Source organism: Nicotiana sylvestris, unplaced genomic scaffold, assembly GCF_000393655.2.
Source record: "Nicotiana sylvestris unplaced genomic scaffold, ASM39365v2 Un00017, whole genome shotgun sequence".
Taxonomy (NCBI): domain Eukaryota; kingdom Viridiplantae; phylum Streptophyta; class Magnoliopsida; order Solanales; family Solanaceae; genus Nicotiana; species Nicotiana sylvestris.
Window position 1 is genome coordinate 42,018 of NW_027184353.1, and position 15,892 is coordinate 57,909.

At 38.4% G+C, this 15,892-nt stretch overlaps 1 protein-coding gene across 1 annotated transcript; it reads left to right on the forward strand.

The window, feature by feature from the left end:
- The first annotated feature begins 10,743 nt into the window (after nt 1-10,743).
- On the forward strand, nt 10,744-11,322 carry LOC138884650 (uncharacterized). The gene has a single exon (XM_070165661.1). The coding sequence runs from the start codon at nt 10,744-10,746 to the stop codon at nt 11,320-11,322; it is 579 nt and encodes a 192-aa protein (XP_070021762.1).
- Nucleotides 11,323-15,892: the final 4,570 nt, after the last annotated feature.

Here is a 15,892-nt window from a genome sequence, read left to right on the forward strand (position 1 = left end):
TCTTTTCCTTTCAGCCAGCATTAGGGTTTTAAACCCTAAACTGAGCTTTTCCATGCAATCAGCATTAGGGTTTTAAACCCTAAACTGAACTTTTTTCCATTCAGCCAGCATTAGGGTTTTAAACCTTAAACTGAGCTTTTCCATGCAATCAGCATTAGGGTTTTAAACCCTAAACTGAATTTTCCCTTTAGTCAGCATTAGGGTTTTAAACCCTAAACTGAACTTTTTCCATTCAGCCAGCATTAGGGTTTTAAACCCTAAACTGAGCTTTTCCATGCAATCAGCATTAGGGTTTTAAACCCTAAACTGAACTTTTTTCCATTCAGCCAGCATTAGGGTTTTAAACCTTAAACTGAGCTTTTCCATGCAATCAGCATTAGGGTTTTAAACCCTAAACTGAATTTTCCCTTTAGTCAGCATTAGGGTTTTAAACCCTAAACTGAACTTTTTCCATTCAGCCAGCATTAGGGTTTTAAACCCTAAACTGAGCTTTTCCATGCAGTCAGCATTAGGGTTTTAAACCCTAAACTGAACTTTTTCCGTTCAGCCAGCATTAGGGTTTTAAACCCTAAACTGAGCTTTTTCCTTCAGCCAGCATTAGGGTTTTAAACCCTAAACTGAGCTTTTCCATGCAGTCAGCATTAGGGTTTTAAACCCTAAACTGAATTTTTCCTTTTAGTCAGCATTAGGGTTTTAAACCCTAAACTGAACTTTTCCTTTAGTCAGCATTAGGGTTTTAAATCCTAAACTGAGCTTTTCCATGAAGTCAGCATTAGGGTTTTAAACCCTAAACTGAATGTTCCCTTTAGTCAGCATTAGGGTTTTAAACCCTAAACTGAACTTTTTCCATTCAGCCAGCATTAGGATTTTAAACCCTAAACTGAGCTTTTCCATTTAGTCAGCATTAGGGTTTTAAACCCTAAACTGAACTCTTTCCATTCAGCCAGCATTAGGGTTTTAAACCCTAAACTGAGCTTTTTCCATGCATGTCAGCATTAGGGTTTTAAACCCTAAACTGAACTCTTTCCTTTAGTCAGCATTAGGGTTTTAAACCCTGAACTGAACTTTTTCCTTTAATCAGCCTTAGGGTTTTAAACCCTAAACTGAACTTTTTCCATTCAGCCAGCATTAGGGTTTTAAACCCTAAACTGAGCTTTTCCTTCCAGTCAGCATTAGGGTTTTAAACCCTAAACTGAACTTTTCCTTTCAGTCAGCATTAGGGTTTTAAACCCTAAACTGAACTTTTCCCTTTCAGTCAGCATTAGGGTTTTAAACCCTAAACTGAACCTTTCCCTTTCAGTCAGCATTAGGGTTTTAAACCCTAAACTGAACTTTTTCCTTTAATCAGCATTAGGGTTTTAAACCCTAAACTGAACTTTTTCCTTTAATCAGCATTAGGGTTTTAAACCCTAAACTGAATTTTTCCATTCAGTCAGCATTAGGGTTTTAAACCCTAAACTGAATTTTTCCTTTAGTCAGCATTAGGGTTTTAAAACCCTAAACTGAACTTTTCCTTTAGTCAGCATTAGGGTTTTAAACCCTAAACTGGATTTTTCCTTTGGTCAACATTTGGGTTTTAAACCCTAAACTGAACTTTTCCCAGATGGTCAGTATTAGAGTTTCGACTCTAAACTGAACCTTTCCCCAGCTAGTCGATATTAGGGCTCCAACCCTGAACTGAGCATGCATATCCTCTTTCATCAATTTTATGCACTTCCTGGCGAATAATTCACGAAATTTTCCTAGTGAAACTGGGGCAGAAAATTTCGTTCATTTGTTTTTCCCGCAGGTCTAACCTCGAGCCACACGGATCGAAACGACTCACAAGATGAGTCTCAACTCAGAATCTAAGAAGAAAAAGAAAAAAGATGTCCCGAGACACCGGAGAAAATGGAAGGCGGATCGCTCCAAGATTTGATCAAGGTCCCGAGTTCTACCAACCCCGTCCTATTCAGTATCGCAGAAATAAATAGGCGCCTACAACTTGCAAGCATCAAGATTCAGATCGGAGTCTACAAGCAGAATCAGCTAAGACCCAAGATCAAGTCGCAAAAGAATCATAGATAGGAATCTTGTAACTAGCAGTTGACATGCATATAAGTGTTTAGTTCAGTTTCAATTTTTCTTTGGTTGTAATAAGGCGGTCAGTAAAGCAGCGGTGACAACAGCAACAGCAGTAACAACAAGCATTGCAATCCCATGGTAGTCCCAGCTACCCAAAGTTCCCGAACTACATTAACCTGATTCCCCTTTAGCCAGGGATATGTAGGAAACCTTTGAAGCAGAGGTTCGGTTAAATCTGTTTCAAAAAAATGCTTCACACGGAGTACTCGGATAGGCAAAAATCGCTCACTTTATCTTTGCGCGAAAACCCTTCGTGTCTTCGGGCAAAGAGGGGCAGCTGTAAGCACGTGATTTTTGCCCTATATGAGAAATACTCCCAGAAAATGCAAAATAAAATAATTTTCCTTGGTGTGCAATTTTGAGTATTTTTGTGATATTTTTGGATAATTATTTGTATTTGTTTGTGTTTGCTTATTTGTTAAATTAATAAAAAATATAAAAATATGTCGCATTTTGCATGTAGGATTTAATTCTACAATTGTTAGTAATTAAATTAGTTTTACAAAAATTAAAAATTACAAAAAAGGCATCTTTTGCATTTTTAGCATTTAATGTCCAAATGAACAATTTTATGCTTAATTATTACTTAATTGTGCGTTAATTGTTATTGGGAGTTAATTTGCGCTTTTATAATTTAATTTAGTTCTTAATAATAATTTAAGTATTTTTATAATTTAGTTTTAGAAAATAAAAGAAGAAAAGAGAACAAAAATACAAAGAAAAATCGGATTGGGCCACTTCTTCAAAATTCAACCCCAGGCCCAAACATTTGTCCAACCTTCTCCATGACCCAGTCCATCTCAACATGGGTCGACCCGGTCCGCCCCATTAACCCAATCTATAAGCCAATACCCCTATCTTGCATTTCAAAGACACAAAAAAAAAAGAAAAAAAAAAGAAAGAACAAAAACCCTAAAAAAGGGACCTAAACCATCCGCCCCCATTTTGGCTTCTTATTCTCCAAACTCCAAGAACACCCCACCATGACTGTTGTTGCTCGACGTCCAGTCCCCCCAGCTGCTGCTTCTTCACCTCCAAACAGACTTCGTCGACCGTTCGTTTCCATGGCCAAATGACCTCCGTTGCTGTTTCGTTCTCTTCGAGCTTGGGCATCACCATGGCCAAGCTGTCTTCACGCTATTGTTGCTGCCCTCATCTTCTTCGCGTGAACAAACCAAGCACTTCCAGCTGCTGTATCTTCAGACGAGCTGCTGCCACCTTTTCGTTCGGTCGAGTTTTAGTCGAGGTCGTCGAGCGTAGTTTTGAGTTCGTTCAAGTTTATAAGAAAGGTGAGTTCGTCGTTGAGTTCGCCGTTGAGTCCGGACAAATTTATTCCCATGTTTGAGGTTCATCGAAACAGTTCATACATATGTCGTGTTGATCCGGTTAGTAGTTTTTGAATTTTATGTTTGTCCGTATTTTGTTTTGATATTTTCGAATCTAAAATCGGCAAATGTTTGTTTTGTTTATCGTTTGAATTAATTTTTAGTTCATGTTCATGTGTTGTTTGTTAAATTAATTTTTCAGATTCCAAATGAAAGATTAATTAATTGTTTTTCATGTTTATTTCATGTTCGTATTGTTGTTTTAAATGAATATTTGTTAGTTTAATGCTTGTTAGATTCAAATTGAAATTTAATTAATTATTTCTTCAATTTGTTTCATGTTGTTATAAATTTTCCAGAAAATGTTAATGTTGTTTGAATCGTTAGAATCCGTCATGTTTGTCGCTTAAAAACAGATTTAATTCATGTTCATCTTTGTTTGAAGTTCATGTTTAAATCCAGTGATTTAATGTGAATTCATGTTTGTTTGTGATTTGCTTGATTTAATTTGAATCATGCATATTGTTGTTTGTATCATTGTCTCTTTGTTCATCCATTAATGGTCTAAATTAACCAGGATTGGTTCCCGATATGGTTGATTTATTTCCATTAATTTGGAGTTTGTGTTGTTCATCATGTTCATGTAAATTGTTGTTGAAGATTGTTGAGAAATTGGTCATCTTGACTATATTTTGGTTGAGTTATGATTAATTGATTGTTTAGAGCAGAGGGGTAATTTGGTAAATTGCATTGCATTCGGGGATAGATTTGTAATTGCAATAAGGTCGGAGGGGTAATTTGGTAATTGAACATTATTTTGATTCTTTATGTTAAGCATGGGGGACAAATATAATGGGGTGGGGTTTTTGATGTACTTGTTTAATATAATGGGGGACAAGACAAAACATAATGGGGAGGAATCTTGCACTTGTTTAATGTAGGCATGGGGGACATATTGTAATGGGTTGGTAATGTGGCATTTATTTAATGTAGGCATGGGGGACATATGGTAATGGGTTGGGAATGTGATATTTATTTAAAGAAGACATTTAATAGGGGGACACAACATGCCATTGGGGGAATAATTTGGGGTTGGGAATTGAAGACTTGTCTTGCTATATATAGAGTCATTCTTGACATTAAAAAGGGAGACTTGAGAATTTTGAAGAGATTTTTGGGGGAGAGAAAAGGAGTTGAATATTATTGAGAGGATTTTTAGAGAGAGTTGACAGATTCTTTTTACACTTGAGAGTTGACATACTTTTATACTTAAGAGAGTTTGTGATAGTAAAAGAGAAAGACAATTTGAACTTTCACTCGAACAATTCTGTTTGCTTTTCTTCGAGTGTTATTCAAAAGTCAGAAACTACTGCATCTCGTATCTTTTCTCTCTTCTGCTTTGACTGCGATTGTACTTTTGCATTGCTGAGTTTTCAATCTGTTACTGGGTTATTCTACTGGTTGTTACTGGTTTTGCGGTGTTGCTGAACCTGCTGTTGCCGCGTTATTACTGTTGCTGACTCCTACTTCTTTTGTTCTTGTACTGCTGTTTCCAGGTACACATTTGTACACTCTTGGCTTGAAGCGAAAAATGAAATATTAATCAGGCTCCTGTTCCTGTTGAATTCTTTTGTTTGGATCTGTGTTTGAATATTAATTTTCCTCTCTTTGTATAAAAATGTAGTCGATTAATTAATTAGTAATGAGGCTGCATATGTATGATGTCTTCATCTAATAATGCTAGTTTAAATTACTTGAAGAATAGTTAATCGGCTTTGATATTATTGTGTATCCCTCTCATGTTCCAGCATTAGTAAATAATAGAATATAAAAATGAAAGCAGTTTTTCTTTGTACAAACTCGATCGCAATTTTCCAATCGCATTAGCCGTAAACTAATAACTAATAAGTTACGTTTTCAGCATGTAAATAATTAAGAGATTTTCTTTTATTTTAGAGACGAACTTAATAGAAAATATAGTCACTATAGGTTTATCCTTTAAAATAAAAATGAGACGAGCCTCGCCAAATAAAAATGCAAATTGCGGGGCCCTCAACAACTAATCATAATATTTAGAATTCAGGCTAGGCCGTTTAGTGAATCTCATGGCCTTCTCAAAAAATAATAACGCGTTAGACTCTTTAGGCGCGGCTTAATTAAATCATATTCTTAAATTCGGGTGCACATTGATGTGACCCAAATCCAAATCTCAACGAAGTCAAAATGTGTTGACGATCACGGGCGCATTGATTGTGACGTGGTTCGAGATGCATTTTCACGACGTTGCAATTCTATAAAAATAAGTGATAATGATAAAAGCGGTTTAAACTTAATAAAAGCACGTAAGTCATAACATGTATTTAAATCAGATATTTAGCCATTATAACAATTTAAGCGACCGTGCTAGAACCACGGGATTCGAGGGTGCCTAACACCTTCCCTCGGGTCAACAGAATTCCTTACTTAGAATTTCTGGTTCGCAGACTTCATTTGGAAAAGTCGAAAATTTCCTCGATTTGGGATTCAAGATAAACCGGTGACTTGGGACACCAAAAGCCAAACCTTTCCCAAGTGGCGACTCTGAATTAAATAAATAATCTCATTTCGAATATTGTCACTTAAATTGGAAAAACTCCCCTCGCGCATTCTACCCTTCGGGGCGGGGCGCGCAAAAAGGAGGTGTGACATATATATATATATATATATATATATATATATATATATATATATATATATATATATATATATATATATGTGTGTATGTATGTTTAATTAAGTCTATTTTTCTAGCTTCAACGTTATTAAATTTTTTGTAATAATTTTTTTTTTCAATTGATAATATAGGTAATCAATTTGAAAACCGCCTACTTTATAAAAAAAATCTTTTTGTTGCTTTTAATACTTGATGCAATACTTGAAATTTCAAAGAGAAACAAAAAAGAATCTCAATTTACTTTATTTTTAATTTGGTTCTTGATTCTTTTTTTAATTTTTTTTATAAAGGCAGTAAAAACTTCAAGTGGCTCTTGTCTATTTTTTTTTATGAATTATTTTTTTAAAATAAATTTAAGCGCTTTAAGTGAAACAATACAATTTTTATAAGAGAGGAAAAAAATAGTTTTCATGATTATTTCAAAGATTAAGACAAGAGAGGTTGCTCTGATGGTAAGCAGCCTCCACTTCCAACCAAGAGGTTGTGAGTTAGAGTTTGCTCAAGAGCAAGGTGGAAAGTTCTTGGAGGGAAGGATGCCGGGGGTCTATTTGGAAATAGCCTCTCTACCCTAGGGTAAAGGTAAGGTATGCGTACGCACTACCCTCCCCAGACCCCACTAAATGAGATTATACTGGGTTGTTGTTATTGTTGTTCAAAGATTGAGTATTATTTTAGGAAATAAAAATAGTAATTTGGACAAGAAATTACTTTTTGGAGATCTTGCTTTATGAAAGTGGATTTTTTTCTACTATTTTGACAAGTGACCCAAATTTTGACTTTGTTTATCTTTTGGCTTTCTCATCATACTAAAACGCGTAAAACAAATTGCTCCTTTCCTGCCAAAACAAGAATAGACAAGAGCCACTTGAAGTTTTTACTGCCTTTATAAAAATAAAAAATATAAAATCAAGAACCAATTAAAAATAAAGTAAATTGTGATTCTTTTTTGTTTCTCTTTGAAATTTCAAGTATTGCATCAAGTATTAGAAGCAACAATTTTTTTTTGATAAAGTAGGTGGTTATCAAATTAATTACCTATGTTACCAATTGGAAAAAAAGTATTACAAAATATTTAATAACTTTGAAGCTAGAAAAATAGACTTAATTAAATGTGTACATATTTTAAAAAATATTAAAATCTTTCGTCAAAGTTCGGCTTTAGGCCACAATTATCGTTAAGACGCCCCAATACCGGAGGAGGGGAGAGGATTTTTGTCATTTGACTCATCGAGAAAAATCATAGCACGTTTTTTAAGTGGCATCACATCTTGGCTTCTAGTAGGGATGGCAATGGGGCGGGGCGGGTGCAGGGCGACTGCGAAGCGGGTTTGGCAAAACCCACAAAAATTTCAACCCGCCCCGCCCCGCCCCGCATAGTTATTTTTTTTAATTTTCAACCCTCCCCGCTCGCCCCACTTAATTTTTTTTAAATTATTTTCTACAACAAACCAGTTTGATATTTTATTATTTTATAAAATGGAGAGTTTAATAGAATCAAATAAACATAAAATTGAGAGAGTATTATGCCAGTCTTCCAAAATAAACTAGTTGCCCATGTCAGGAAAAGCATGAGAAATTGAGAAAGTGCCGGCAATAAAATCGAACTATACATATAGTTATTCTATAATATTTATGTATGTATAATTCTATATGCATAATATATTATTATAGCAAAAACAAATCTACAAAGGATATGTATTACAACGAATATGTATTTTTAAAAAGGATATGTATTTTGTACAAGGTAATTTTAAAAAGGATATGTATGTTCTGCTTTTGCAAAAAATAATGAAAAGTAGAACAAACAAATAAGAGTGAACAATTATTCACAAAGGGAAAAATTAAACAACAGAACTCAAATACTAACTATTGCCACAGTACGTGCTCGGCAACCAATATCAATTCAGCATACTAAATATTGTCTCGTATTGAACCCGCATTAAACCTACAATCTATTCCGCCTCGCTTTAAAAATTTTAAAATTATTTTAACCCGCCCAGCCCCGCACCTGCATAAGAGTAAACCCTTCCCGCCCCGCATCAAACAAAACCCGCCCCGCCTCGCCTCATTGCCATCCCTATCACGTATTGGGTCCATGAATTGAATTTGGACAAACATTTACTTGCAACTGATGTTTATAACACATTAATAAATATATCACAGTATCTGTAAATAAATTTCTCTCACTTGCTAGCTGGTTGTCACGATTCGGAATTCCCATCGTCGAGATCGTGATGGCGCCTAACATTTCACTTGCTGGGCAAGCTACGTTAGAACAATTCTACTTCTTTTAATAGTTTAAGTAATAAACGAACTGCGATAACAGATATGTTCTAAGTATAAATGCGGATTACTGGTTGGTATATGTTCCATTTCGGAGACATCGAGATAACACCCCTACTCAAGGAAATAGGAGTACTGGTTGGTATACCGTGAGAAACTCCAGGTTTATTAATGTTGGAAAACCGCAAAGGTAGAGGTTTTCTCAAAATGATGGGTCTAAAGAAGAATCCATACTTGACATGTTTAAAAGAATCATACATTCCTTTTGACTATTTGTATGAGAGGTACAGTCACAACAAATCTTACTGCACTAATCCTGATGAGTTCGCCCTTACACCATTGGGGCATATTCACTGAAGGGTCTTTGTCTTCATGTTCTATTTCCTGGGGATGATAGTGTTTCTGATGAAGAAAGCAAGGATCCATACCAGGCTAGCTATGGTCACTAAAACTCTAATGAATCGAAATTGACAGACAACTATTCAGCCTCGTACCAATGATCTTTGCAGAGATATACCGAGCCCTAGAAAGGTGCCAATAGGGAGCCAAACATTTTGAGGGTTGTAATCTGCTACTTCAACTTTGGCTCATGGAACATCTCCAAAATGGTAAGTATCGACAGGAAATCCATCGAAGGGACTGGGATGATCATATCGCTTTTCCTCACCCAAAGCGAATGAATTACATGCCCAACATGTTCGCCCAACCAAAGAATGCTAGAGAATGGGTTGAACTCTTCGAAAATCTGACTGAGGACCAAGTACAATGGATGTTCGAGTGGTTCCCAACCGAAGAGTTCATCATCCGATCCAGGGACGCACCTTTTCGAATACTGATCGTCTTAAGAGGAATGTACCCATACATACCTCTTCGGGTTATGAGACAAGCGGGTAGGAAGTAGGTTATACCAAGGGTCGACAAGAGGATTCACTTCCGGGCTGACTTCTAGAATGACGATAGCCCTTATAGGTGCCAGGCTCAGCATACGTGGCATTGCAAGATTGTCATAGGAAGGGACACCATTGAACTAGATAGATACTATACAGGTTGTGTTACCTATTATTCGGGATGGTTGGAGGATAATCATAGTGGTCTGGGCCAGCCTGGATTTGTTTGAGGTAACATGATCATAGATGAAAAGGCTGAGGCACAGGTCAAGTACAACCATCTATGAAAGAGAATCCAAGAGTACGAAAGCGAGCACCGTGAGATACAGGAAGCCAATCAAAAAATAATTGAAGAGTGGAAGGATATGGCTGTCAGCGCCAATAAGAGATTGGTCTATCTGGAGTGAGGTATAGTATAGTTGGAAAAGAAGTTTTTGAAGAGGGTCGAAGATTGCCGGACTACTGACGGAAATGAAGGCGGACATCTGGCCAGAGCCTACTTGCTGTTGGGACTACGCGAGCTAGGGAGGCTGTTCGATGGAGCCAATGATGCCGAATCTGGGGAAGGTCCCTTTGGGACCAAATAGATAGGAATCTCCATTTCCGCTTTATAAAATGCAATAAGGTCAATGGCCATTAATGACTTTTAATTTCTTGTTATTTTAGTGTCGACTTGGAATTCGCCTACCTTTTATCAATGAAATGAGGCATTTAGCATTCTAAGTTCTCCAAATAAACTTGTCGCTAGGCCTACCTCGGGCACAACGAGGTCCCCAAAATTAGGACACACTTTATATTTCAAGCACTACATGTTTAAATATTGCAACATTTTTCTAATGATCCTCACTAACTTGTTACCTTTTGTTTATTCCCCTCCCCAAAGGTTAGTTCGTGAACTCTGTTAACGTCATCATATTTTACGAGATCCAGAGGTCCTCCACCTATTCCTCCTCCCAGTCCTGTCAGACACAAAAACAAAGGAAAAATGGAAGATTCGAACAACTCAACTGAACGGGTAGAGGTCACTCATGACACTCTGGTCCCCAAGGAAAATGCATCCCAACTAGAACAAAAGCTGTTGAAGTTTTAGGAAGAACTTGATCAAGTCCGAAATTTGGCAAGTCTGTCATTTTCCCTCACCACTCCAAAGGTTACCTTCCCAAATACTCAGAATCCTGTACCTCCGCAAAACATCCCAAAGAAACAAAACCATCCCACTCCTCACCACCACTGCAATACCTGCCATACCTAAGATAACACCCCACTGCTCATCCCAGAACTCCAAAACTCCACAAATGACCACTGCCACACCCAAAACAATACCCCCATCTACGTGGAGACTATGTCACACTCCACCCAGCCCATCTCAAGCACACCCGAGTCCGATGACAAGGACTTGCTCAACAGAAATATGGCTGAAGAGCTTAAAAGGTTGATTAGCAGAATTCAAGGCGTTGATGGTAGTAAGGGAATTGAGGGGCTAAACTATGAAGATCTTTGCATACAACCCAATGTTGAACTGCCCGAGGGGTACAAACCTCCCAAGTTCGAGATGTTTGATGGTACAGGGGATCCCAGGGTCCACTTGAGAACATACTGTGACAAGCTAGTCGGAGTAGGAAGAGACGAGAAAATCCACATGATGCTTTTCATGAGGATCTTGAAGGGAGACGCCTTGTCTTCGTACATTAGTTCGGATCCGAAGAAGTGGTCGAACTGGGTAAGCATGACGTCTGATTTTATGGACAGATTCAGGTTCAACACGGAGAATGCACCAGATGTGTTCTATATTCAAATTTTGAAGAAGAAACCCACGAAAACATTCCGTGAGTATGCTACTCGATGGAGATCAGAAGTTGCTAAGGTTAGGCCTGCTTTGGAAGAAAAGCAAATGAACAAATTCTTCGTTCGGGCCCAGGACCCACAGTATTATGAGAGGTTGATACTGATCGAGAATCACAAATTTTCTGACATCATCAAGCTAGGATAAAGGATCGAGGAAGGCATCAAAAGTGGTTTGGTTACGAACTTTGAAGCCTTGCAATCTACTAATAAGGCTTTACAGTCTGGTGGTACGTCCAAAAAAAGAGACGTAGGTGCTGTAATGGTTGCACAGAGGACCAAATCCCCTATCAAATACTAAATATACCCAATACCTCCAATCACATATCAGCCTACCCCAAATTACCAAGTACCCTCACCCTCTTACCATACTTTACCACCCACTTATCAGTCATCTCCACCTCCCCCATATCAGCCCACTTCACCCAAATACTCCCAACCAGCACATGTTTACCAAGCCTACAACACCCAACCATCCCACTATCAATCACCTCCCTCGCGTTAAAACTTCCCTAGATCTCAACCCAATTTCAACCGCAGACCTCCCAAAAAGTATACCGCCATTGCTGAACAAATTGACCAACTGTATAAAAGGCTCAAAACTGTTGGTTATGTCACCCATATCCCTGCCATAGCCCCCGAAAACCCTTCTTAGTGGGTCAATCCAAATAAATCCTGTACATACCATTCCGACATGAAAAGACATACCATTGATGAATGCCGCTCTCTGAAGGATAAGATCCAGACTTTGATTGATAATAAGATCATTGTAGCAAAGGAGCCTGCTCCGAATGTTCGCAATAACCCTTTGCCAGACCACAAGGGTAGAGGTGTTCACGTGATCGAGATAGAGGATGACTGGGAACCCAAAGGATCAATCTGTTTAATCACAGAAGGCGATGATCCAAAGAAGCCAGTAGTCACCCTTAATCCGATTGTGGTCAAGATTCAGCCTTCTGGGGACGCCGAGGTAAACATGTCCATGCCACTCGAGTTTGAAGCATCATCCTATGCAAAGATGCCAGTGCCAATTGAGGTTGAGCTTATGTCACCAACAAATACACCTATACCCTTTGAAGTTGCAGTCTTACCACCTAAGGGGCCTGCTCCGTTTGGAGTAAAGATAGCTACGCCAATTCTAGTGGCAATGTTGGCAGTAACACCATTCCACACAAAGGCTATACCTTGGGACTACACAGCCGAGGCTAGAAGAAAGGGGAAGGTCAAGTTCGGGGAAGCCGTTGTGGCACAGGGTATGATAAGACCGGCAGGGTTTATACCCTGGAGCATTTGGCTGAGTCAAACAAGCAGGCCTCTAGTCGGCCAACCATCACTGAAACCGAGACCAACAATCTCTGGGGAAAGATACAAACCAAATAATACTCAGGCATTGATTAGCTAAACAAAACTCCGACAAAGATTTCTATCCTTGCTTTGCTACAAAGTTCCGATGCACACAAGAATGCCTTGTTAAGAGTGCTGAGTGAGGCATATGTACCAAGTAACATCACTGGTGGAGAGATGGTAAACATGGTAGGGCAGGTATTGAAAAGTCACAAGATCACTTTTTACGAAGATGAGCTGCCGCCAAAGGGGATGAGTCACAACAAGGCATTGCACATCACCGTGCAGTGCGAAGATTACTTTATCACCAGAATCCTGATTGACGGAGGATCCAGCCTCAACATTTGTCTGTTGGTGACACTCAGTACATTAGGAAAGGGGCTGCATGAGATCAAGGACGGGGCCATCAACGTCAAAGCTTTCGACGGATCCCAAAGGTCCACTATTGGGGAAATTAGCTTGTGCTTGCAAATGGGAACTACTTGGTTCGAAGTTGATTTTTAAGTGATAGACGTGCCAACATCTTACAATTTGTTGTTTGGACGACCATGGATTCAAGCCGCTGGGGCTGTAGCATCAACACTACATCAGGCCGTGAAGTTTGAATGGAACCACCAAGAGGTGATCATTCACAACGACGATAGCAATCCCATATATAGTCGCCAAACTATCCCAGCAATAGGAGGCAAAAGAAGGATAGGTAGGGAAACTTAACACCACATCGAGCGAGTCAACGTCGTTGTTAAGGACAAATGGTGGGACCTAGCAAGGGGCTTGGCAAGAACCTCCAGGGAATCGCTAAGCCTATCAAACTAAAGAAACATGGCACCACCTTCGGATTGGGATATGAGTATACTTGGGAGGAATTCAACTAATGGTTTCCACCATGGCGCGGTCCTTACTATCCACTGGAACAGCCAATACCACCTATGGAGCAGACTTTCCAACAGGTTGACATTGTTTATGGGACAGACGAAGAAGAAGCACTTGCTGCGGTAAAGAACTTGTTCCTAGAAGACTTTCCATCATGTTTATAGGAATTTCTGCACTCTCATATAAAGATATCATGTCTATAGGAATTTTTGCATTCTTTCATATAAATACCATGTCTATAAGAATCCTGCATGCTCACATATAGATGATATGTCTATAGGAATCTTGCATGCTCATATATAGATGCCATGTCTATAGGAATCCTGCATTATTTCCTATAGATACCATGTCTACGATTATTCGAAATCTGAACTCTGCATATATGGAAAATGTGCCTATAGGACTTTCTGAATCTTACATCTCCACTTTTCATTAGGCAAACACGTTTATAGGTCTTAAATAACCAACTGCGATTAAATATCATGTTCATGTAAATTCCAGCATCTAGATGTCATGTCTATTAGGTTTCTGCATTTTTACTATGTCTATCCATGTGTTCTAAAGTCGACAAACAAATAGAAATCATGAATATAGGAGTTAATCAAATCTGAATTACCTCACTCGCTTATAAGTCTAAAACCTGCAATAATAATGCATTACTAGCTGTAGAACTTATGATCTTTTGCTAAAACTTGCCTTTCTTTAATAACTGACAACTTTTTCTTAAATTAGAACGTATTCAATTTTCCTGAAACCAGTAGATATCATGCCTATATGACCCTCGTCCAACACTTAGGCAAGCCATAGGGTAAATTTATAAACTGAATCAGATTTTTATTAGCTATAACCAGCAGGCAAGCCTGATTCGGGCTTCTTATCTTAACTATGTAATAAATTAGTCTGCCTCAAATCTTTAAATTTTAATTAGACCTTAAATAGTACGTGCAAGTCATGCTACATTATGTGCTATTCTTTGGTTTAAATGAGGTCTGTTTGAGCGCTTTTTATCTATTTATATGCTCCCCCAAACTTGCTATATATGTTTTGTTTGTCGCCTTAGTATTTTACCTTTTGAAACCACAAACAAGCCCAACATCTCCTCCTTTTAGGATTAGTAGTCCCAAGTACCTCTGGACCTGATAGGATTGGGGCAGGTAATAGCATGCAATAAGTGAACGAGATCATTCCACGCTTTAATACCTTAAAAGGGGCAAGAAAGGGTAGATATGGATATGATGACCACGTGATAACATCACGTGTAGCCCCTCACTAAGGAGTGATTACCGGATATTGTGTGGGGTGATCCATATTATTAGTAAACCTAGGACCCCCTCCCCTTTGTTCCTTGTTTCTTTTAAATCTTTTAAAACCATTTCTTCTAAGAAAATCAACTCTCTTTAGTTCCCTCCGATTTTGTTTATTTGTGACCATTACATGAAAATCCTCTCTTATATGAAACTCTTACTTTCCTATGTATTATTCGCACTTAAGTCACTACAATAGCTTGGCCGAGAACCACACTAGTGGATCTTGAGGGGTGCCTAACATCTTCCCCTTGAGATAATTTGAAGCCCTTACCCAAGCTCTGGTTATCCAAATTAAACCTTTCTTAGTGTCCTAATGCACTTAAATCATTTGGTGGTGACTCTTCAATTCCTAAACAATTTCCAAAAGGGAACGAGTTGTCTTCCTAAATGTCATAAACCCGATTTTGCAAGAAAAAGGGGGCGCGACATAAGGTCGGTGCAATCTACAAACTCGCCATTTGCTATTCTTTTTCGGTACTACTACAGTATTGGCTAACCAATTAGGATACTTTACCTCGCGGATAGACCCAATTTTAATAGTTTTTGAACCTCATCTTGAATCACCAAATTTTTGAAAGTCCCCTGATTTCTCTTCTTTTGTTTGACGGGAGAATACGATGGATCTTCATTTAACTTGTGAGTCATTACTTCCGAGGGTATTCCTGTCATATCAGAATGAGACCAGGCAAAACAATCCATGTTTGTTTTTAAAAATTCAATCAGATTACCTTTCGTGTCGTGGCTTAAGTTGGCCCCAATGTAGACTTTCCTTTCAGGCCATTGTGCAAATAACTCTAAAACATCCAGCTCTTCAATTGTTGTTTTGATATTTTCATTTTCTTCTGGTTCTTGAATGGAATCGGGCCTTGAGTCTACATCTGTTTGCCCTTGTTCAGTTGAGGCCTGTGTTGTGGTATCCTCAATTGGATTTTGTAATTGCTACTTTTCTTCATTTTTTGCACTTGAATCTGCTACATAATTGATGCTCCTGGAAGTCTGTTGATCCCCACGGATTTGACGCACTCCCCATGGTGATGGGAGTTTAATAACTTGATGTAAGGTAGATGGGACAACATCCATCTCGTGGATCCAGGGTCTCCCGAAAATCATATTGTAAGCCATTTCCATCTCCACAACCTGAAATTTCGTATCTTTGACAACTCCTTCTACGAAGGTTGCAAGTGTTACCTCCCC

What these genes read in the sequence shown, in the direction of transcription:
- LOC138884650 (XM_070165661.1), top strand. Translation starts at nt 10,744, where the DNA reads ATGGCTGAAGAGCTTAAAAGGTTGATTAGCAGAATTCAAGGCGTTGAT.